This window comes from Canis lupus, chromosome 7 (genome assembly GCF_003254725.2).
Source record: "Canis lupus dingo isolate Sandy chromosome 7, ASM325472v2, whole genome shotgun sequence".
Classification (NCBI taxonomy): Eukaryota; Metazoa; Chordata; class Mammalia; order Carnivora; family Canidae; genus Canis; species Canis lupus.
In genome coordinates, this window is record NC_064249.1 from 19,076,239 (window position 1) to 19,099,524 (window position 23,286).

At 35.0% G+C, this 23,286-nt stretch overlaps 1 protein-coding gene and 1 pseudogene across 2 annotated transcripts in view; both read right to left on the reverse strand.

The window, feature by feature from the left end:
• Nucleotides 1-23,286, reverse strand: part of TPR (translocated promoter region, nuclear basket protein) — a 66,038-nt gene that overhangs the window by 3,901 nt on the left and 38,851 nt on the right. Inside the window, exons 33-49 of one of the 2 annotated variants that reach the window (XM_025430104.3) lie at nt 23,034-23,177; nt 22,501-22,699; nt 21,220-21,425; nt 20,956-21,017; nt 18,146-18,354; nt 17,016-17,288; nt 16,143-16,291; nt 15,196-15,279; nt 11,670-11,870; nt 10,519-10,650; nt 10,239-10,329; nt 7,588-7,772; nt 5,380-5,448; nt 5,175-5,266; nt 2,607-2,713; nt 1,338-1,433; nt 1,054-1,210 (exon numbers count right to left, since the gene is read on the reverse strand). In XM_025430104.3, coding sequence (XP_025285889.2) covers nt 1,054-1,210; nt 1,338-1,433; nt 2,607-2,713; nt 5,175-5,266; nt 5,380-5,448; nt 7,588-7,772; nt 10,239-10,329; nt 10,519-10,650; nt 11,670-11,870; nt 15,196-15,279; nt 16,143-16,291; nt 17,016-17,288; nt 18,146-18,354; nt 20,956-21,017; nt 21,220-21,425; nt 22,501-22,699; nt 23,034-23,177 — 2,456 coding nt within the window. Of the gene's footprint in view, nt 1-1,053; nt 1,211-1,337; nt 1,434-2,606; nt 2,714-5,174; nt 5,270-5,379; nt 5,449-7,587; nt 7,773-10,238; nt 10,330-10,518; nt 10,651-11,669; nt 11,871-15,195; nt 15,280-16,142; nt 16,292-17,015; nt 17,289-18,145; nt 18,355-20,955; nt 21,018-21,219; nt 21,426-22,500; nt 22,700-23,033; nt 23,178-23,286 lie in introns of both variants that reach the window. The other variant, XM_025430105.3, reaches the window with a different exon arrangement.
• LOC112648515 (transcription factor BTF3-like) lies at nt 5,475-7,101 on the reverse strand (annotated as a pseudogene).

The following is a 23,286-nucleotide window of genomic DNA, read 5'->3' on the forward strand; positions in this document are numbered from 1 at the left end:
AGAGTTCTCTCATGACTATCTGCTGAAGTTGACAAGTGCTAGTGAAGTGTAAAGTGCATGGGGCTGAAGTCATAGGTAAAATCTAGTCTAAGCCAGTTCCTAAGGAACTTCCTTAGGCCTAAGGAAGTTATTTTAACATGTTCTGAGTCTAAGCTTTCTCACTGTAAAATGGAGATCATACTTTGCAGAGCTTTTGTGTGAGTTAGAAATGACATATCTAAAGTGACTTGCATACATGGTATGAAATTAATGGCAGCCAATATTCTCAGCAGGGTCTGTAATCTCCCCCAAATTAAGCAGCACTTTGTTAGAGCATAATAGACTTGCTTTTTTCCTCATATACTAGAATTGGTCTATAATTATGCTAAGAAAATATTGCTAAATAAACAAAATCTTTGAGCTCTACCTAGGAAATCTGGGTTCTACTTCTAGCTATGCTTCTATGAAGTTGTCCAGACCCCCCCCCCTTTTTAAAGATTTTATTTATTTATTCATGAGAGACAAAGAGAGAGAGGCAGAGACACAGGCAGAGGGAGAAGCAGGCTCCATGCAGGGAGCTTGACACGGGACTCGATCCCAGGTCTCTAGGATCAGGCCCCAGGCCAAAGGCGGCGCTAAACCAGAGTCACCCGGGCCACCCCAAACACCAAATTCTAAATACATATAAAGAATAAGTGAGGTTCACTTGACAGCCCACTACAAAATGGAAAGTGAGTTGTTTCCTAATTTTCACAGAAAGACTTCTTTCTTACGGAAAGTTCAAGCAGCTATATTAATTGAAGGGTTTCAGTAATTTTAAAGAAATCATTTTTCTAGAATACATTATGTAATTTTCAGGGAGATAAACATTTAAAAAAATTACTTTCTGCTGTAATGATATCCAAGTCCTAAAATATACCACTATATGCAGAAATCAATCTTCCAAAATGTATGGCTTGGTTTGTTTTTGTAATGGGATGCTACTAAAAATACAGCTCAATAAACCATTTCTTGGCTAAAGGAAAACAAGTATAAAAGTCTAAAGCAAGTGAAAATTATAAAGTAAATATTTACCCTTCAGATTCTGCCTCCACAAATACTTCATCTCCATCATCACCTGTTGCTGTTTCATTTGTTGTGGATAAAGTGCCAGTGGATGTTGTCACCATCGGAACAGACTGAGAGGCATGCTCTGAAGCATCAGAGGTAGTACTCTCAGTAAACACGGTCACTTCAAAATAAAAAGAAATGAAAACTTTTGACTTGGTGGTTTACCTAATTTTTAGCCAGAAAATGTCTCACAGTTTTCCATTTTACCAATAAAGCACATAATCTACTAGTCTGCCTGTGATACCTACCTGGGGCTGCTACTTGTAGAGGGGTAGTGGGAACACTTCGGCCACCTGATTCTTCTTCATGAGCTAGGAAGAGGGGTGTTTCATACATTCCTAAGCCTAAAGACAATTCCAAATATTAATGAATGATTGAAAGAACACCGAACTGGCAATATGCCAGGTATCTGAAAGAAAACAAATGAATCAGTAGAGACATACCATTTTGCTGAAACTCACTAATTAGCCCATCAGGCAAAAATCAATCTCTCAAAAACATAAATACAACTGAAACACATCCTTTAAGTTCACTAAAACTCAGTATCCTTTGAAAAAATACCTAAAATGCTGCTCTTATGGGTTGATATAAAGCTAACTTTATTGAGTACCCAACTATGAACCAGGTACTACTATGTTAGAATCTACTCACCAAACTTCAAGATATTACTCCTCCCCTTTATGCTAAAGAAATTGAACTTCTAGGAGGTTAATTAACTTCCCCAAAGTTACAAAACTAGTAAATGGTAGCATTCCAATTTAAGCCTAGACTTGTCTTCCAAGCCTAGGAATTGTATAAAATAAAAAACCATATAAAAATTTGAATCTATATAAATATATGACTTATATGGGGTTGTAGATTAATTTTTTATTTGGGGCTTATTATAAAAGTAGTAGGATTTACTTACAAAATGCCATACAGCTTCCCACAAATTTAATTGGTTATATGAATGCCAAATGAAAATTAAAAGGTAATTAATTCCACAAAGAGCATTAATTCATGTTCAACAACCAACTATTATTACTTAACTTAGGGGTCATTCTATTTTATATATTATAAATATTTTATCTTCCTTACTTTTAATGTTGGTGGAAAATATCTAGTTTTATACATTTAACTAGGAATGTTAAGTATCAAGCTAAACATAAAAAATGCTGCATTTCTTCCAACCACTTTAAAATGGCTCATAGTATCTATGTATTTATATTGGTTCAATAAATTTTCCTGAATACTTGATACACATAGGACACAATACTAGGAGCCAGGAGAGATTTAAATGTAAAAGCTAGTCTTCATGCTCAAAGAACTGAGAATTTTGTTGTAAAGTATGATTTAAAGGTAAAGCAGTGTTTAACATGTAGCAAATACAGATTTTTTTTCATAAGTTTGCATAGGAATTATTTAGATATCAACTTAAAAAAATGTATTTACTCACTTTAAAAAAAAATCACATCTGAATAGTTTATTATTGAATGTGTGTAAACCCAGGAGATCTAAGCATTTATTTATCTATTTACCTCCTTGAGAAGCAAGTTGGCCAAGATCAGAGTGACTTGAACTTGTTTGTGGCATATCTTCAGGTGGCCCAAACCGGAATCTAGGAACACCAGCAACTTGTGGGGAACTAAGTAGATAAAAATTAACTTAAGATAGAATTTAAAGTTATCTTGTTTAAATTACAATGACAGAAAACAATACAGGAGAAGGGAGAACAAGCACAAAGCAGGAAAAAAAAAAAGATTGAAAGTTGATACAAAAATCCTTATAAAAACATTTTCAAAATATCAATTGTCAATTAATTTAATAATAATATTATATATATGACTTATAGGTGTAATTTATATGTAACTTTCAGGCCTCCTGAACCATGCCTCAGACTTCCTGAATCTGCTGGGTATCAATCTCCATGTAGATACACTAAAAACAACACAAATCTAAAATGAGATGTAACAAAAAAAGGGTTAGAATGAAGTCACGAGACGAAGTTTTATCTTAGTTTTCACTGCTGAGTCACAGATACATCGAGTGATCTCTATCCCATTTCCTCTCTGAAAGAGCTCCCAAGGTCTAGAAAAATTCTAGTATTAGACGGCTACACACTTTTTTTCTTCCCTTGTTCTGATAAGACTATCATCCATCTTCCTGCTCACAATCCAGGATATAAAACAGCATTATCTCTCTTTGCCCACTCCTGACCCTACCTTCCTTCACTAGCCAGCCACTAATGTTTATGGATTTATGTCTGTAATAACTCTTTAATCTATTTTTTCCCCACATCGACATTATTGCTTTAGTTAAGGACATTTTCTTTCAGGTGGATTTTATTTTACTTTTTTTTTTTCAGGTGGATTTTAAAACTTATCTTTATGAAGCTATTCTACTATAGAAGAACCTTGCATTCTGAGCAAGGTTGAATCTGTTGACTGGCTGTCATTCAGAAGCTGTTTAATGGAGTCTGTTTCTGCCAGGCTGACTTCCAGAAGGGAGAGGCAGATACTGAATGGCTGGCTTGTAAAATCATGTTAGTTAAGACGAGTTATGAGCAAGTTTAAAATAGGTTTTGATAGGAGAACCTGGGTGGTTCAGTCAGTTGAGCATCAGCCTCCTGGTTTCAGCTCCGGTTGTGAGCTCAGGGTCATGGGATCAAGCTTTGCCTCAGCTCTGCTCTCAGCGTGGAGTCTGCTTGTTCCTTTACTTTTGCCTCTACTCCTTCCCCCACTCTCCTAGCTTCTGCGTGCACTCTCTCCCACTCTCTCATAAATAAATAAATGCTTTTAAAAAAAAAAAAAAGGTTTTGATAGCTATATGTTACCATATACTACAGAAAAAATCATTTTTTTCCAAGTTTGTGGAACTTTTTCATTCTGATATTCAATTATATCCTGCTACACAGCTAATACTTTAGCCACAATTAAACGTGTACTTTCACTCAGAAAGCTTTTTTATCCTTTAGGAGTAGTGGTATAGCACAAGTTAGCATAGGTCCTGGAGCCAGACTGATTGGTTTGAAACCCAAAACTGCCACTTACTGGCTGTCTGATGTTTGACAAATTTGTTAATGTATCTGTAAACATCTCTGTTAATGTATCTGTAAAATAACAACAATAATGGTGTCTATTCTTATAGCTATAAAGATTAAATAAACTAATTCATGGAAATGTTTATAGACTGTCAGGTATTCTTTTCTAAAAAGAATCTTAGAATTCTTTTCTAAGACATCAATTCAATGTCATCTCCATTAAGTTGTCTCCGATTCTTCTCCCTTAATTGTTGCAAAGAATCCCTTCTTTTGTATTAAAAAGCCTCTGGCTTATGCTTTTATTCTTCTAGACTATTTAGGTGACAATCAGTTCCTCATATGCTTGCCTTTTGAAGTAATACCATCCCATCACAATCACTGCCATTACCAACACCTTTATCAACATTTGCAAGGCACTTACTACATGCCAGGTAATATTCTAAACACATTAGCATAAATTCAGTTCATTTAATTCTCACAACTTACATGGTAGGAATTACTGTGTTATTATTCCCATTAGTAAAACGAAGATACTCAGGAATAGAGAACTTAACCTGATACAGCTAGCTAGTAAGCAGTGCAACTAGGTTTCAAACCTGGGCTGAATCTGAAGTCTGTGTTCTTAACCACTGTTACACTGCATTTAAATTTCAAATTCCTGATGGAAGCAGCTATATTTTATTCACTTTTTTTTTTTAATAGAGAAAGTGCACAATGTGGGAGTTGGCAAGAGGGTTGGTAGGTGGAAGGGCAGGAGAGAGAGGAAAAAATCTTAAGCAAGGTCCATGCTGAGCTTGGAGACTGACTTGGGACTCGATCTCATGACCCTGAGATCATGACCTGAGCCAAAATCAAGAGTCGGACACTTAACTCATGAAGCTACCCAGGTGCCCAGCCCTTCATTCACTTCTATATAATTTTCCTCAACACTATACCCTCACCCCTGCTACCACAGTGCTTAGTACACCAACAAAGGACTCAATGAATCAACCGAAAGGGAACAAACCGAAAGGGAAACAGGAAGAAATGATTAGTCACAAAATATGTTCTTTTTTCATGAACTTACTGAATTGCTTCAGCAAATCCATCAGTACGATGTGGAACCACAAGAGTTGGAGTACTTGGAACAGTTCTGTCTTCATCATCAAAAAAATGCTGCTGCTAAAACAAAGACAGAAAATAAGGAATAAACAGGACAGAAACATATATATGAACTATACACATATTTGCTAAACAAATGAGTCACTTTTACATAATGTGTAAATAGTTACCATGCCACCTATTCCTGGAGTCAACTGCAGCCCCCGTCCTACAGATTGCCTCCGAGTCATCTGAATTCTCTGTGTCAAGAAAGGAATTAGATTTGTTTTAAGGAACCAGACAATGAAACAAGAACCAAGCACCAACAGATACAGCTTATTACAATGATAACAAGATAACTGAAACATTAGCAGATAATACAACCGTCAGGATATCTTCTCAGGAAAAACTGCTAATACTTACACTAAAGAATTCCATTTTAGTTATAAAATTTTAATCATATAGACTATATCAACCAAAAAATATTTTATGAACCAACAGACAAAATATTAACCAATATTTAAAACCAATCTTTGATCTATTTTATTTGTATATAACGTATCTAGTTTCTATTTCCTTAACCTACAATATTATTAAGTATGCCTTTGGATCTTTTTTTTCCCCTAGGCAAAGAACTTTATTAACCTTGTTTCAAACTTTATTCCCAGGCTTCTTCAGCTTAATTAGCTGCAAAGAATGAATTGTGTATAAGCAAAAACTGAAAAGATGTGCAATGTCCAAGGGGCTTGGGCTTAAAAAATATTAGAGATCTAGATTTTATCAGATCCATGAACAAAATTTTAAAAAGCAGTCATAATATACAATAGCAGCTCCCAGTAACTTCTTCAAGTTTTATCTTCTTCAGAAGTTGACTCAATTCAGTTTGCTTCATTCTTGGAAGCTTCATCAAAATTCTCCACAAGATCTGGAACTTCATCATCATTATCCTTCCTCTCTGGTAGCAAGTGGTACTTTTCCATCCACAGATTGTTTGGGTAGAGCTTCAGCCAGTCTTAAACTAGTCAGACTGTCTGCACCAAGCTGATTTAAGATACTGGGTAGCATTTCTGTCAGCTGCTTTGTCTCCGCATGGCCTGTAATGGTGAAAGTGTTCGCTGCCAGCAATGCCTGAACTTTAAGGTTGTTAAAGTGGATCACTGTTCCTTGGTTTGGGAACATAGTCACTTCTTCAATACCAGAGATACTGTTTATACCCCTAACTTCTTTAAGGAGAACTGAAGTTTTTTATCATCTGTTGTAGCTGTTCTATGAACCACCTTCTTCTTTTGGTGAGCAGTTCCTTTCCCATCATGCGCGCTTGTGCTTGCAGTCTGGCGAGTTTCTCCTGGTTCATGATAGTTTCTTTCATTTTGTTGGAGCGGAAATGGGACCGTGCAGGGGACTAGGATTGGTGCTCAGGGGGTCTCAGGTGGACCAGCTGAGATTAGGTGCACACACGCGGGGACGCAAGATGGCTCCTTTGGATCTTAGAGTTTAATTATCCTTCAGAGTTCAAATAGCAATATAATTTTCATATAAATTGTCTCCCAATTTAGACAATTCTAAATTGGTAGTTTTGGTATATACTCTGAAGGATCAACACACAATCCATTAAGATTTCATATTTTTATATAAAGAGATTATCTTCTACAGTATTTTAGTAGAATCTCACTTGGCGGTTTTCAGTACACTATGTTACAAGCTAAGACTCAAGCTATATTACTAAGAGCTCGAGTTTTACTGCTGTTTCTGTAAGAGTTTCTGTTAAGAGACGTCCAACCGTATTAGAAAGAGAGCTCCTTTCATGAATTAAGGGTCATGAATGCTTTCATTAACTATGGAAGTGGAAATTAATATGTATTGAAAAAAAATGAGAAATTTAATTAAAATCCAAGAAACTCTTTTTCTTTTTAAATCTGTATAAAAAGTATCCAGACCTTTATTTGCTATGACTGTAATCATTTCAATTTATATACAACTTTTATTTTTATTTATCTTTTTAAAAGATTTTATTTATTCATGAGAGGCACAGAAAGAGAAGCAGAGACACAGGCAGAGGGAGAAGCAGGCTCCCTGCAGGGAGCCCGATGTGGGACTTAATCCCAGGACCCCAGGATCACAATCTGAGCTGAAGGCAGATGCTCAAACACTGAGCCATCCACAAGCCCCCACATACAACTTTTAGTAAGCCTTGCCTTTCCAAAGTTCACCTTATTTATAAAGTAAATTACTGCTGTATTTCAAGAAAAAGAAATAAAATTAATTTCAGTTCAAAAAACTTTATATAAAAATATGTTAAAACATTAAAAACTTCACTTAATTTCTGGTAATAGTAGTATCTAATGGAAAGAAGAAGAGATGAAGCCAAGATATTCCAGATTGGTCAGTACTTTTAATACCTGAACTGGTGGTCCCAATTCTTGAGGTGGAGCATGGATGGTCAGTCGTGGAGGAAGAGGGTGTGGGGGGCGTCTTGGAGACTGAGGTGCTCGGGGAGTCTGTCTTTCAGATGCCGATGATGGCTGCTGTTCTCTAGAAATGTCCTGGGAAAAAGATGACTCTGCAGTACCTGTATTACCTTCACCTATAGGAAAAGAGAAGCTTATTTTGAACTATTAAATTTATCACAGAATACATGGGACAATCCCCTAGAGATATAAATCTCACCATTAGGGATGTTCACCTCACCAATACTTTCAGAAGGAAAGTAGTGAGGTGTGGAGAATGGGAGTGCAATTATCAGCTGTGCGGACTTAGGCAAGTCCCTTAACCTCTTTGCGTCTATTCCTTTGGCTGGTTAATGGGACCAACTAAAAGATATTTTCATATTTTGGATTTCTTAAACTTTGAATTTCATTGGTCCTTCACATGTCTAGGTCTTCTACATACATGGTAGAAACAACAGAAGCTGTCTCACACTGTGAAAGTAAACAGGCTATCGGAACTTAGTAGTTTTACAAGTCAGGTCTGGAAAAAAAAAAGTGAGGTCTGCGATGGGATTCTAGCTACAACATTTAACAGCTATGTGACCCTGCTTTTTTCTAAAGTAATCTCTATGCCCAACATGGGGCTCAAATTCATAACTCTGAGATCATAACTACCAGCTTAGCCAGCCAAGTGCCCCTTCTCAGATCTTAATTAGTACCTAAAATGATAAGCTTATTATAAGAACTAAATAGAGTTGATCCTTAAACAACATGAATTTGAACTGCACAGGTTCACTTTCAGATTTTTTACAGTATAGCACTATAAATGTATCTTCTCTTCCTTATGATTATCTTAATAATGTTTTCTTTTCTCTAACTTACTTTATTCTAAGAACATAGTACAATAAACTATAAAAACACAATCGACTTTTTTATGATATCAATAAAGCTTATGGGTCAATAGTTAGCTTTTAGTAGTCATGTTGTTGGGGAATCATACATTATACATTAATTTCTGATGCAGGCATCTCTTTAATTTAATACAACTGTAATTTAATACAAATACAGTTGCTCAGGAAAAGCTTCCTTTGTAACTTCCTGACAAGGTACTGAATCCATCCACTAACTTAATTTTATCTAGATCACTAGGCCTATTTTTGCTTGATTGTAAAAAATAAAGTCTCCAACAAGTATTCAATGAGCATCGACTATGCTTTGTGTCTGAAAAAAAAAAATGACTATGAACATTAGCTCTCAAAAGACAAGACTTTTAGTGATAATACCTAAAGAGGCAAAAAAAACAAAAAAAAAAACTTCCTCCTGTATCCCAACTATATAACACATACAGGATGTTTCCAAAATCTATGAAATGTTTTACAAAATATAAATTATGGACCAAAGTATTATTAATCTTTCTCCTTATGTCCCTTAGAAAGTAGCTAAGAAAGTATACTATTTTTTAGCATATAGATTAATATTCATTACTTTTTTCTTAAAAAAGCTAAAAAGTTGAAAGGCTGCTTATACCCTTGCTCTATCTTAATTCAAATGAGCATATATCTTGCATTTTTAAACACATAGGCTTATATGGAAACTCAGATACACTGTTTTCCCAATAGTCTAAACATATAAGGTTTTACTATATGATTTCTATGATTTTAGCTCAGAATAATACACCAGATGATCACTAATTCTTTAAAACACATTTAAAAATGACTCTAAAATAAAATTTTCTGTGATTTCCATAATCCTTTAATGCCTCTATTTCAATGAGGTCTGGACTCATTCTTTCAAATATTTAACAGAAAGCATGCCACAATGACCAAAATATTTTTTATCCAATGCAAAATAAGTCAAGTAAAGCTCCAATACCCATAAACCCTTAACTTAAAACACGTGGCTTGATTTAGATGACCCCTTCTGGCTGTGAACTGCTATTACTGCTCATTTAACTTTTTTTTTTTTTTTTTTTTTAAGATTTTATTTATTCATGAGAAACACAGAGAGAAAGGCAGAAACAGAGGCAGAGGGAGAAGCAGGTTCCCTGTGGGGAGCCCAATGTGGTACTCAATCCCAGGACTCCAGGATCACACCCTGAGCTGAAGGCAGTCGTTCAACCACTGAGCCACCCAGGTGTCCCTCATTTAACTTAATAAAAATAGCAGCAATACATTGCATTTGTAATACTTTATAGATTTCAGAACACTGGAATCTTAGAGAAGTCTGATATGCTAAAAAAGACAGTAATACTCTACAGTGATAAATATTCTGAAGTCTACAATGGCAAGGCAAGACAGCCACTTTTCTCTCTCCAGCCAACAGACCCTGAGGAGGACTGCAGATCTGTTTTTTCTCTTTGCTGTAGGTTGTAGCAGAAAGCTGGGGGCTGGTAGCTGTTTAATGTCAAAAGATATTTGAATCAGCATGAGAGTGCTATTGAGTTCTGTCCAATCCAAGAGAAAGAGTAGACTTTATGAGAGAATAGTAAAGCTAGAAATAAGCCAATCTCTTGTTTGCCAATTTACTAACCAAGTGTTATTACCTACATGATAATTAAATGCAATCTTTGCTTCGATGATATTACCAGAAGCATTCAATTAAAAAGAGATGAAAAAAGGTCTCACCACTGTTTTGAGAATCAGCAGCTCTCTGATTACTTTCACCTCCACCCATACTTTCTTCTGTTTCTGTGCCTGGATCAGTCCCATCACCACCCTATCAACAAAATACAATGACTAAGAGCAAATAAACAATTATCTTAAAACATAATAACCAAACTGAACCACAGTAACAACAAATAAGGAAGTATAAAACATTTTACTGTTCTTTGAATATCCTTGGAAAACAGTATGTTTTCTAGCAAATTCTTGAAGAAAGTGGATAGTTACAGTTCTAGCCAGTTACCTCAGCATCATCAGCTTCATATCCATCATTGCCATCTGCACTACCAGTGCCTTCGTTACTATCCTCACCCTCGTCTCCCATGCCTGTGTCATCTTCATCATCGTCATCATCTTCTTCATCCTCTTCATAATCCTGGTAGACACGTGCCCAAGTAAAAACAAAGATCTAAGATGTAGCACACATATCCTGCATTTCTTAATAGCATGTTTAAAAATTTCAATTACATACCACTTATCAGGACATAAGAATTGTCCTGAGAACTATATGGAATTGGTTCAGTGGCAGCAAATACCAAAATCGTGAGGCTTACTGGGAAGAGTACAATAATAATCAGTTCTATATTCTAACTGTTCATGAGATTAGTTCAAAGATCAAAGCTCCCAGATGTTCACAAAGTGTCAGATGCCACTTTATTTCTAAATTTCAAAAGTGGCATGGAAGAAAACAAATCATGAAATTATACTATGAGCTTTTAAAAACATGGTTTGATTAAGGATCTAAAATGAGTGGTTGTCAATATAGGATTAATTCCTAAAATAAAATAAATAAAATTTAAGTTCACTTAAAATATGCTTCAATTAGAAAAAAAATCCTCTATTATTTTTGAAAAAAATTATGGGACTATACAAAAAAAATACCCTAGTTTCTTATCTACAGAAATGACAGACCTTATAACTAAATCTAGTCTCTTAGCAGTAATATTTAAAATTAAGTTTAATTAAAAAATTTAGCAAATCTTAAAGGGCTTGACAATAAAAAAAATGATTTTTCATCACTTGTTCTATGCTTAATTTCATCATATGTTAATTTCAGAACTAAATAATAAATAATGTTAAATAAAAATAATCTATTTAAACCGACAAGGGGGCAGCCCGGATGGCTCAGCAGTTTAGCATCGCCTTCAGCCCAGGGTGTGAACCTGGAGACCCAGGATCCAGTCCCAGGTTGGGCTCCTGGCGTGGAGCCTGCTTCTCCCTCTGCCTGCTGTGTCTCTGCCTCTCTCTGTGCCTCGTGAATAAGTAAATAAATTCTTAAAAAAAAAAAAAAAAAAAAAAGAATAAACTGACAGGGAATCAAATGTTATGGACGAGTGATCAGTGGTAAGGATTTGTGCATTTCATCCAGCAGTTTAAAAACAATGGATGATTTACCTCATGTTCTCCATCATTTTCATCATCATCCTCTTCTTCATCATCACTGTCAATTACAATGACATCATCTCCTTTGCCCTGACCATCTTGGGATGAAGTTGTTGTTTGCTGATCTGACTGAAGTGGTCCAAGGTCTATTTGTAAAGACTGAGAGGTTTCTTCACTGTCTTCCATTGGAGTATAATCTCCCTGAGTAACTCCCTTTAAGAGTAAAAAAATGAAAACTTAAAAAAAAAAAATGAGAAAGTCAAATATACCTGAAAGTATCAGGGAGATACTGTATACCTAGGACAATAAAATACTTGTGGACTAGTAGTATTTTATTTTTAAAATAGGTTTTTTAAAAGCAGAATTAGGGTGCCTGCGTGACTCAATCATTGGAGTGTCTACCTTTGGCTCACGTCATAGTCCTGGGGTCCTGGGATTGATGCCTCATCAGGCTCCCTTCACAGTGAGAAGTCTGCTTCTCCCTCTCCCTCTGCCCCTCCCCTCCACTCATCTACTCTCTTGCTAGCTAAGGAAATAAAATTAAAAAAAAAAAAAAAAAAAAACTTTAAAAAAAGAATAAAAACAGAGTTAATCTGGGGTACATGAGTAGCTCAATTAAGAGTCTGACTCTTGATTTTGGCTCAGGTTATGAGATCGAGCCCAGTATTGAGCTCCCTTGGTTCCATGCTCAGCACAGAGTCAGCCTGAGATTCTTTCTCCTCCCTTTTCTATGCCCCTCCCCCTACTCGTGTGTTCTTTCTCTCTCCCTAAAAATAAATAAAAATCTTAAAAAAAAGGGAAGAGTTAATTTGAAACACACACTAAAGAAAATAAATCATTGGGAATCTTTATTGTCTTCCTATAGAATAATTATTATAAACCTCATTGACTAATACTCCAATAAAAAAGAAAAAAACATATATATAAAAATATAGGTGTATTCAAAACTACCAGTGTGATATTGTAGATCAAGCGTTGTTCAACAGAAACATACTGTAATCCACAATATGAGTCACATACATGATTTTAATTTTTTTAAGTAATCACTTAAAATTAAAAACAAATGGAACAAGTAAAATTAGTTTAACAGTATTAATATATACAAAATATTCCAATAAGTAATCAAACTAAGAATTTTAATCAGATATACTACCTTTTGAAATTTGTAGTAAGTCTTTAAAACCCAATGTATATTTTATACTCGCAGTCTATCTCAATTCAGACTAGCTATATTTGAAGTGTTCAAGAGCCAATATGGTTAGTTGACAGTGCAGTTGCAAACCAAACTAAAAAAAAAGAATATCCATGGGCCCGCAACTTATTATTTAAAAAAAGGTTTATTCCCTAAACCAGAAATAGTCTGGGAAGCATACTAAATAAAATAAGCTTTTATTATTGTCATTTTACGAAGACACTTCTCCCCCTAAACTATCTTAAGCCTTCGAGTCACATTAAAGACATTAGATACTAAAATAATTCTTTGCTTAATTCATCCTCACAATTCCATCTTGTTAGCTACCGAGATAAACTATAATTTAAAAACTTTAGGGCAGTCTGGGTGGCTCAGCGGTTTATTGCCACCTTCAGCCCAAGGCCTGATCCTGGAAACCCAGGATCGAGTCCCATGTCAGGCTGCCTGCATGGAGCCTGCTTCTCCCTCTGCCTGTGTCTCTGCCCCACCCCCCCGAAAATCTTAAAAAAAAAACCTTTATTTTTGTTATTTACTATAAAGAAATTAAATGTCTACTTTTTAAGTTAAGCACCTGGCAAAATCTATTTTTTATATAAGCCTGAAACAATGTCTTGTGAACTCATTCATAAGGATTATATTTGTTGTAATGGAAAAAAATGAGTAATTCATGGTATAATTAAAAATGTGCTTCAAAGTGACATGCTTATTTCAAAAAAAGCAACATTTATAAAGAACATCTGCTCCATCATCAAAAAATCAGAAAAACGAACCATTATGCATTCAGTAGATAGAGCTAAAAGTGGAATGGAAAACCAAATGGTACTTCTGATTCATAGATAATTTTGCCAATCTCAATAAAAAGCTTTGCACAGAAGATTTTAGTATAATTTAACCAAGTCTGGCAATAAATTAGAAATTCACATGTTATTTCAAAATTGGTATTACGCTCTTTAGATATGATACTCTGAACGATCCATGAAATGGAGACCATTGAGAGTACTATGCATTTATCTTTAAGGTTTAGTTTTCTGTTCTTAGTCAAGGAAAACAGGAAAAATTAACTTAAAAATTAATGCATCTAGAAGAAACCAAGATTCACTTGCAATCTATGGTTGCTGATGATTAACTTGAGATAGTTCCTTAATTTTATGTAGATAATTTTAGAATAAATGATCCTGAAAATTTATCCAGACAGAATGTACTGTTTCAAGCTAAGGAGTATAACTGGAAACTAGATACCCTAAGTTCAAGTCTCAGTGCCAGCACTATCAGAACTTGGGTATGTCACTTATCTGATTATCAGTTTCTTCACCTATGCAACAGGGCTGTTAAAGATTCAGTTAGTTAATAAATGCTAATTTCTTAGAACAATACTTGGCATACAGAGTAATGAACTGTGTTTATTAGTAGTTTAGCTATTAATATTACTATATTATGCATTCCCAATTAGTGTGGCAGGAGATGGAAGAAAAGTAAATAATATTTTGAGCACTTAATGTGTGGCAGGTGTTATTTTAGGTACTTTACAATACACTAAAAATAATGTTATATTATTCTAACAGATTAGAAGACCAAGGCTTAGAGAGAATCAATGACTTCCCATAGTCACAAAGCTTCTTAGTGGTATAGTCAGGAATGGAACCAAATGGTTTGTAGCTTCAAAGTCTACATATTTCCCCTAGTGAGGCTACCTCTGGAAAAGCCTAACTTAAGAGTTCAAAAAAATGAAAAAATATATAAATGCACTTCCTTTCACAGGTTATTTTAATTTAGTAAGAGAAGCAAGAGAGGAGAGAGCAACAGAGGACCACGAAAGGGGCACTATGGAGTAACTCAAGACTCAACCAGCACTCATACTTCCAAATAATTAGCATTGGATAATCTTCACTCATGACAAACTCTTAGCCTGCAAAGATCTGTGCTAAGTATAAGCAAAAACATTTTTAAAAAATGATTTATTTATTTGAGAGCATGCTCACGTGGGGAGTCGAGGGGAGGGGAGCACAGGGAGAGGGACAAGCAGACTCAGTGCTAAGCATGGAGCCTGACCCAGGGCTCGAGTTTCATGACACTGAGGATTATGACTGGAGTTGAAATCAAGAGTAGGATGCCTAACTGACTAAGCCACCCAGGTGCCCCATAAACAAAACAATTTCTTTAACAAAGTTTAGAAGGCAGAATTCTAATTAGAAGTAAAGCAAAGTAGAAACTGCAATGGTAATTCTAGTATTTTATTAAATATAAAAGCATCAAGTTAAAAAGAAGTACAAATAATGTTTCAATTTGCCAAAGCCAATTTCATTCATTAAAAGCAACAATTTGCTACCTTAAATATGTTTTACTTACTTCTCCAATGGAATCTTGAGAATCTTGATTGTATACTTGAGTTTCTACCTCTCCATCAGTACTTTCTTCTGCCATAACTTCTTCCTGAATCATAACATAAAAAGTGTGCTAACCAGATCAATTTACTAGATGAAGTGTCATCTCTTCAGCTAGTTCTCCCCCAATAAAATAAAACTGAACTCTATAATTTTATGAAGCACTACAACAGAAATATTCTTATATTTATATAATGTAATTAATCACGTTCCACTTCTACATAAATAAGATTTACAAACACTAGTTAAATACATGGTAATGAAATTAATTTAGTAGTCTTAATGTTTTGGAGTAAAATTTAATTCATTACAGTTTTGGCTTCAACAACAGAAAATAAAGGAATAAAAAAAAAAAGAAAATAAAGGAATACAGTTTTGATTAATCTGAGAAAAAAATGGCAGACAATAGTTTAAAATGTCCACAAAACTTAAACTCTTTATTCTTTGAATTAAGAAACACCCAACTTTCAAATGGAATACAACTTAAGTTTTTATAACTGTAGGTCTTTTTTGCTTTTTTTGTTTGTTTGTTTTTAAGGGGGGTGGTGGGGAGGAAGGACAGGGGAAAGGGAAAGAGAAAATCTTAAGCAGGCTCCACACCGAGTGCAGAGCCCAAAGCAGGGCTCGATCTCACAACCCTGAGATCATTACCTGAGTGGAAATTAAGAGTCAATCACTTAACCAACCAACTGAGCCACCCCAGGTGCCCCTATATCTGTTTTTTAATTGAAATGAGAAATAATTCAATTAAAGATATAATAAGACCTAGAAAAATATGTTGGCAACAGCAACAGTATCTGAACTGTAAGATGAAACTTTGTACTAAGTTCAATAAAGAGTTTTCTAGGTAATGGATTCTGGCCCCAACAGGTCCATTCACCTAATAATGTTGTAACTGAAAGAATATCTTACCTCAGTTCCTACCGGGGTAACACTTTTCAACTTCTTTGGAAGAGGCATTTCCACTGTATCATCAGAGACCTGGTCTGATGCTTCTATGGTACTATCCTCTTCCTCTTCACGTGTCCGTTTAGGCAAAGAAGAACTTGGGGTAGCTGACACTTTGAAATGACATAATTTAAATTTTGAATCAGAAGTTGATAAACTCATTGAGACAAAGTTAATTTTTGAAGTATTTTGGCCATTTAACTAAAGAATGACAGTGAACACTTAATTAACAATTCAACATAATTTATTCCTGCTAATCTATGTAAACAAAGAGCAACCTGTGCTTTGAATTAATGGTCTTATACTATCAATCTTATCTGTGGTTAAGAAACCCCATTGACTTTTATAGCAATGCATTCGATTCACTGTGTACTGATATACAGTTGCAAAGTTTACATAACACCTTCTATAGTTATAAAACCTGAGACTCCTAGGATAAAAAATTTATATTGTATGTTTAGATTTGAAAATCCTTATTATTATTATTTTTTTGAAAATCCTTATATGGTCTTCTCTTACATGTCTTTTTTCTCAGGACCTGAATTAAATGATGTAAAATGTTATGGAGTTGTATCACTTTTAAAATCAGTCAAAATAACCGGAAGGAAAGAAAGATGTGAATGACAAAAACAAGTGATCTAGTAGTAAACATGAAACTAAGTGTTAGGAATTTATTCATCCTTTCTAATACCTGTTAGAAAACAAGTATGTACAAATACTCAAGAGGTGTATTTTATATCCAATGAACTACAAATGCACAGGTCTACTCTAACTTCATCTTAAAATTAAGCTTACCAAAAAATAAAAATTCACAATTTAAAATAAATTCCAGATTACCAGTGCCAAATACTGCTGTGGAAGTAGAAGGACGCTCAACTGGTGAACTCTGTACAACTTCTACTATGTTGGGGGATAGCTCTTGATTTGCAGGCTCAATCTGAGGATGACTCTGTTGGGTGGGCTGCACAAAAGCTGTAGCCTGTGTCTGTTGCTGAACAGTTAAAATGGGTTGAGGGATAGAAGGCTGGACATTAGGACTAGTAGAACGGACAGAACCACTTGTGCTTCCAAAAACTGGAACATGTTCCACAGGCCCTTCTGATTGCATAGCTGAAAAATAATATTTAATATATTAAGTCTTCTATTCTTAGCAAAGCTAGATTTTTCCCTCCCTACTGTGTTATAGGTAATGTTTTGCATAGTGATTTGTATACATACCTCTCACCACTCACTAAGCAAAAACAGCGTGGGTAATGTATTATGTATTTTTGTGTTACCTGTGTGACTGATACAGTAGTGTATAGGTGTAATTAAACTGTAATTAAATTATTACTTAACTAATTAAATATCTAATTTTTAGGTAATTAAATATCCAATTAGCTTATTTAATTAATCTAAATTAGATAAATACAGTTAAATAAGTATCTAAAACTCTTTGCACTTATGATTTTATTTAAATTATAACCAAGTAAGATAAATGAATCAAAGAAGCTCAAAGATAAATTATAAATTTTTATTAAGCATCAGTAATGTGTAAGAAACTACCCAGGGGAACAAAGTGGAAAAAGTAATGAAAAAGTGAGACAGTTTCAGTGAAAAAGTGGGGTCTGGGTTGAACCAGTGATTTAGTATGGTTCTCCAAGGTAGATTTCATATCTTCCTTAGCCATGAGAAGTAAAAATGTTGGCCTTGGAAAAACATGCTATATACTTAAAGGTGCGCTATTTTCCCCCCTCCTTCAGCTTAAAAACAAAACAAAGCAGAAAGGAAGGGATGGGAGGAGGGAGGAAATTCGCTGCATTAATGAGTATTCTAAGAGGCATACCCTTGAAAATATTAACTACCCACTTTTACTGTATGTTGACTTTAGCTTAGTGGAAGCCTCATTTATCCTTGAAGTTACTATCTTCTCATAATAAATCTAAGCAAGCAGTCAATCCAATCATATCTGTTACTATTTTACTTACCTTCCTGTGATTCTACTTGTGTAGTGGGCATCACTGTAGCTGTTGGGGTAGTAGTAGGATTTGTAACAGTTGCAGGTGTGACCATTGGGCGGATACTAGCTCTGGGTGTTGACTTATTCCCAGCCATAGCTGCAGCTGTCACTTTACTTGGAGTAGACACAACAGGAGTTGGCTTGATATTGGCTGTTGGTGGATCTGATGTGCTGGCACTTACAGAGGAGGAAAATGCAAGAATAACGGTTCATAAGAAATTGCTATAAATATGCCTTATAAAGTACATATGCTCTACCAAAAAAAGAAAAAGCACCACATACTGTAATCTTTAAAAAGAACAAAACTGGATGTATTGTGATCCCAGATTTCAAGATATACCATAGTAATCAAAACAGTATACTAGCACACAAATAGACATAAGATCAATGGAACAAAATAACCCAGAGATAAACCCATAATTATATAGTCAGTTAATCTATAACAAAGGGAGCAAGTATATATGGGAAATGTCTCTTTAGCAAATGGTGTTGGGAAAACTGGACAGCTAAATACAAAAGAATGAAACTGGACCACATTCTTACACCATAAAAAATAAACTCAAAATGAATTAAAGATCTAAATATGAGACCTGAAACCAGAAAAATCCTAGAAGAGAGCACAGGCAGTAATTTCTCTGACACTGGTCACAGCAACATTTTTCTAGATTGTGTCTCCTGAGACCAGGAAAACAAAAGCAAAAATAAACGATCGGGACTATATCAAAATACAAAGTTTCTACACAGCAAAGGAAACGATCAACAGAACAAAAAGACAATGTACTGAATGGCAGAAGATATTAGTAAATGATTTATCTGATAAGGAGTTAATATTCAAATTATATAAAGAATTCATGCCAAAAAAAAAAAAAAAAAGAATTCACACAATTCAACACCAAAAACCCAAAGAATCCAATTAAAAAGTAGGCAGAAGACATGAACAGACTTTTCTCCAAAAAAAAGACATACAGATGGCAACAAACACATGAAAAAATGCTCAACATCACTAATTATCAGGGAAATGGAAAAAAACCATAATGAGATATCACCTTATACAAGTCAGAGGGCTAGTACTAAAAAGACAAAAAATAAGTATTGACAAGGATGTGGAGAAAATGGAGCCTTGTGCACTGTTGGTAGAGATGTAAATTGATGCAGCCACTCTGGAAAACATATGGAGGGCACTTAAAAAATTAAAAATGGAATTAACATATGATCCAGTTATCCCACTACTGGGTATTTACAAAATCAATATGAAAACACTAATTTGAAAAGATATATGCATCCTTGTATTTACTGCAGCATTACTGACATTAGCCAAAGAATGGAAAGCAGGCCAAGTGTCCATCAATAGATGAATGGATAAAGAAAATATGGTATAGAGACGCCTGAGGGGCTCAGCAGTTGAATGTCTGCCTTTAGCTCAGGGTGTGATCCTGGAGTCTGGGGGGATTGAGTCCCACATCAGGCTTCCTGCATGGAGACTGCTTCTCTCTCTACCTATGTCTCTGCTTCTCTCTCTCTCTCTCTCTCTCTTGAATAAATAAAATCTTAAAGAAATTAAAAAAAAGAAAAAGAAAATATGGTATATGTACACAATGGAATATTACTCGGCCATAAAAGACCAAAATCTTGCTATAATACCATATGATTTTACACTCACATGTGAAATTTAAGGAACAAAACAAACAGAAAAAAAGAGACAAACAAAATACAGACTCTTAAATACAGAGAACACCCTGGTGGTTACCAGAGGGAAGGGGAGAGGGGGTATGTGTGAAATAGGTGAAGGGGATTAAGTGTGCACTTGTGATCAGCAACCAAGTAACACAGAATTGCTAAACTACTATATTGTACACCTGAAACTAATATGACACTGTATTTTATTTTATTTTATTTTATTTTAATTTTTATTTATTTATGATAGTCACACAGAGAGAGAGAGAGAGAGGCAGAGACATAGGCAGAGGGAGAAGCAGGCTCCATGCAGGGAGCCTGACGTGGGATTCGATCCCGGGTCTCCAGGATCGCGCCCTGGGTCAAAGGCAGGCGCCAAACCGCTGCACCACCCAGGGATCCCGACACTGTATTTTAATTATACTGGAATTAAAATAAATAAACACATTGAGTTGTACTTTAGGTGAATTGTGGGGTTAACTGATCTCAATATAGCTTTAAAAAAACAAAAAAAGCAACATCCATGTGTTTCCTCAAGTAAGTGTTCAGCAACTATAATCGAGATATGAACTCAGACCCTACTTAATTCTATTTTTCCTTTTGGTACTTTTTAGATAAAAAATTATAGAGCATAATTCTGTATTTTTTGTTCACTAAATATTTTAAAACTCTTATTGAAAAAGTTAGTTTTACATTCAAGCATTAAAAACTATGCAGGAGATATTCTGTAACTCTGTAAATGGAACATTCTGACAATGTAGAATGTATTCAACTGTTGAACACTGAACTCAAATCTTAGCCTAGCTTCTTATATTTGTTATCACATAACATCACAGAGAAGATCAGTAGCCTCCAGAAGTCTAAAAGATGAAAGGTATCTTTGCCACTAAAGCTCTACCTGATAGGACTGAAAGTATGCTGAAAACAAGAGTTCTGGAAAAAAAGGGCTGGCAACTACATGATGCAGTTTTGCACAAATAAACAACTCTTTAGTACACATTTTTATAACTTAGATTTGTCTTCTTCCCATAGATCTTGCCTGAACTTTAAAAGAAAAAAAAAAAAAAAGCAAGATAAACAAACTGTGAAAGAACTAAAACTCACATTCCTCTTTCACCAGAAGCTGGAGTTGTTTTCAGTGTGATTTGTCTCTGCTGTTCTGGGACCTATAAAAAGAAAACTATGGATTATTTTGCCTATTCTATAAGAGTTCACTAAGCAATGCCATCAAAATAGTTTGCTTCTATTCTCTCTGTATATTTAGCTTAGCCAAAATTCACTGATGAAGGCTTCTAAATCACCAGACACCTTCAAGTAAAATGCACAAGGACAAAATGATTTGTTATTGACACAGAATTAGCTAATCACCTTATTAGTAGGTTCTTGAGGCTCATCTCTCTGCTCAAGGTGTCTCTCTTGATGCTCTCGGAGTTCTCTTTCCAAGCGACTAATTCGACCTTCATACTGGGACTTAAGAGCAGTCATTCGAACATCCAATTCATCTTTCTGCTGATCTAAGGCTCCATTCCTTTGTTTAAGCTCCTCATTTTCTTTAGTTAGCTGATCTTTTACACCTAAAGAAGTAACCATGTGATTCTATTAATATTACAAACAAACACTGGAAGTAAAGAACATTTACATATTTCATAGGTATACTAGGGTTGTTAGCAGATTCTATTTCTGAGCTTTAACATCCACAATTAATTCTGATTCTAAACATAGCTATATCTATTAGTCCAACATAAAATATATTTACTGCAACATAAAAATATGTAACTTTCTCTAAGATCTCATAAAGATAAAGGATACCCCATAAATTGCAATTTGAAGTCCTTTTACATAGCCTTTAGTATTTCAATCTTATTATTAAAATATAAAAATATTATAAACTGCCAAATTTTCATTTCATATAATCTAAAGCACATACTAAAAATAATTAGGTAACTTTTTTTTTTTTTTTTTTTAATGAAATAGCTGAAACACTGTATTACAGACCATTAAAAACACTGCTTACAAAAGCTTAGCTGACTGGGCATTTACCCACTAAGCAGAATAGCAAGCAAGGTGCAGTAAGGTCCAGAACACTGCAGCCCTGGGCCCTTCACAAACTGGATGTGATATTCTCCCTGAAGGGCTGGAGGGCCTCAGAGAAGTGAGGCGCAGTAAAATCACTGGGCTGATAAGATCCAGTGCCACCTACAAGTTTACAGAAGGCCTCTGAACAGCACACTGTGGACCCAAAGGATCACCAACAGAAGGTACTAACAGTTATATGACAAAGCAAGGACTACAGCACTTCCTGTTACTAGCCAACAGGAAAGATTCCTAAATAGATGAGGGACAGTCTCATCATTTGAAAATTCAGACTGCTCAAATTTATGTCTAATTAAATAAGCATTATGTATATATTGGGCATGGAGCCCAATGCAGGGCTTGAAATTACAACCTTGAGATCACGACCTGAACTGCAATCAAGAGTCAGACACTCAACCGAGCCACCCAGGCACACCCCTTTGCCCCACATTTAAAGCACATGCACAGAAATCACTTTATAGTATTCACTTAGTTCTTTCCCACTGAACTTTAAGTCTGCATCAAATAACCAACTTTCACTATCAAGTTCAAATTTCAGCAGATACAAAAATTTACCAGCTAAATGTGCAATCTTTGATTTTGCTGCTACTATGGCCTTTCTTGTTTTTTCTTCCTTTTCAGTTATCTGCTGTCGGAGCTGCTCCTCTTGTGTGGTTCTATCCTGAAGATCCTGACGAAGTCGTGAAAGCTCACACTGAAGCTGCACAGTTTGTTCCTGCAGATTTCTGGCTTCTGCCTCTTTTTCAGATAATGTCTTTTAAAGGAAAGCAAAGTATTCACCACATAATTCAAGCAAATCAATATAAACTGTATGTGGCACAGAATTAAAATATATTAATTTGCATATTTAAATTAAATGGAAGTATAAATGTAAAATGGTGGTCAAGCCACCATTATAGTGGATACTTGATGACTGGATACTATTTATGTACATAAGTCATTCAGGTATAAAAGATAAATATACATAACAAAGATAATATATTTCCATATGATAAGACAAAGTGCCAGTGTTTTAACATCTATTTCTTCAGATATTTAATAAGCAAAGAATCAGGGACATACATTGTTCCCTTCTCTCACACTCATACCTTCTGCAGATTTTCTACTTGACTCTCTAGTGATTTGGCCTTTGTTTCGGCTTGATTGAGGGTTTCTTTGAGCTCCTGCATTTCTTGAACTGAAACATGCTGTTCCTGGTGGTCTCCAGAAGACTGAGCCGAGGTCTCCATAACCTAAAAAGACAAGCAGTAATAATAATAATATACTTTCACATTTATACTCAATAATTCCCCTTCTGAAAGTTCATCTAAGGAAATAACCAAAACTAAGCAAAGAAATTTA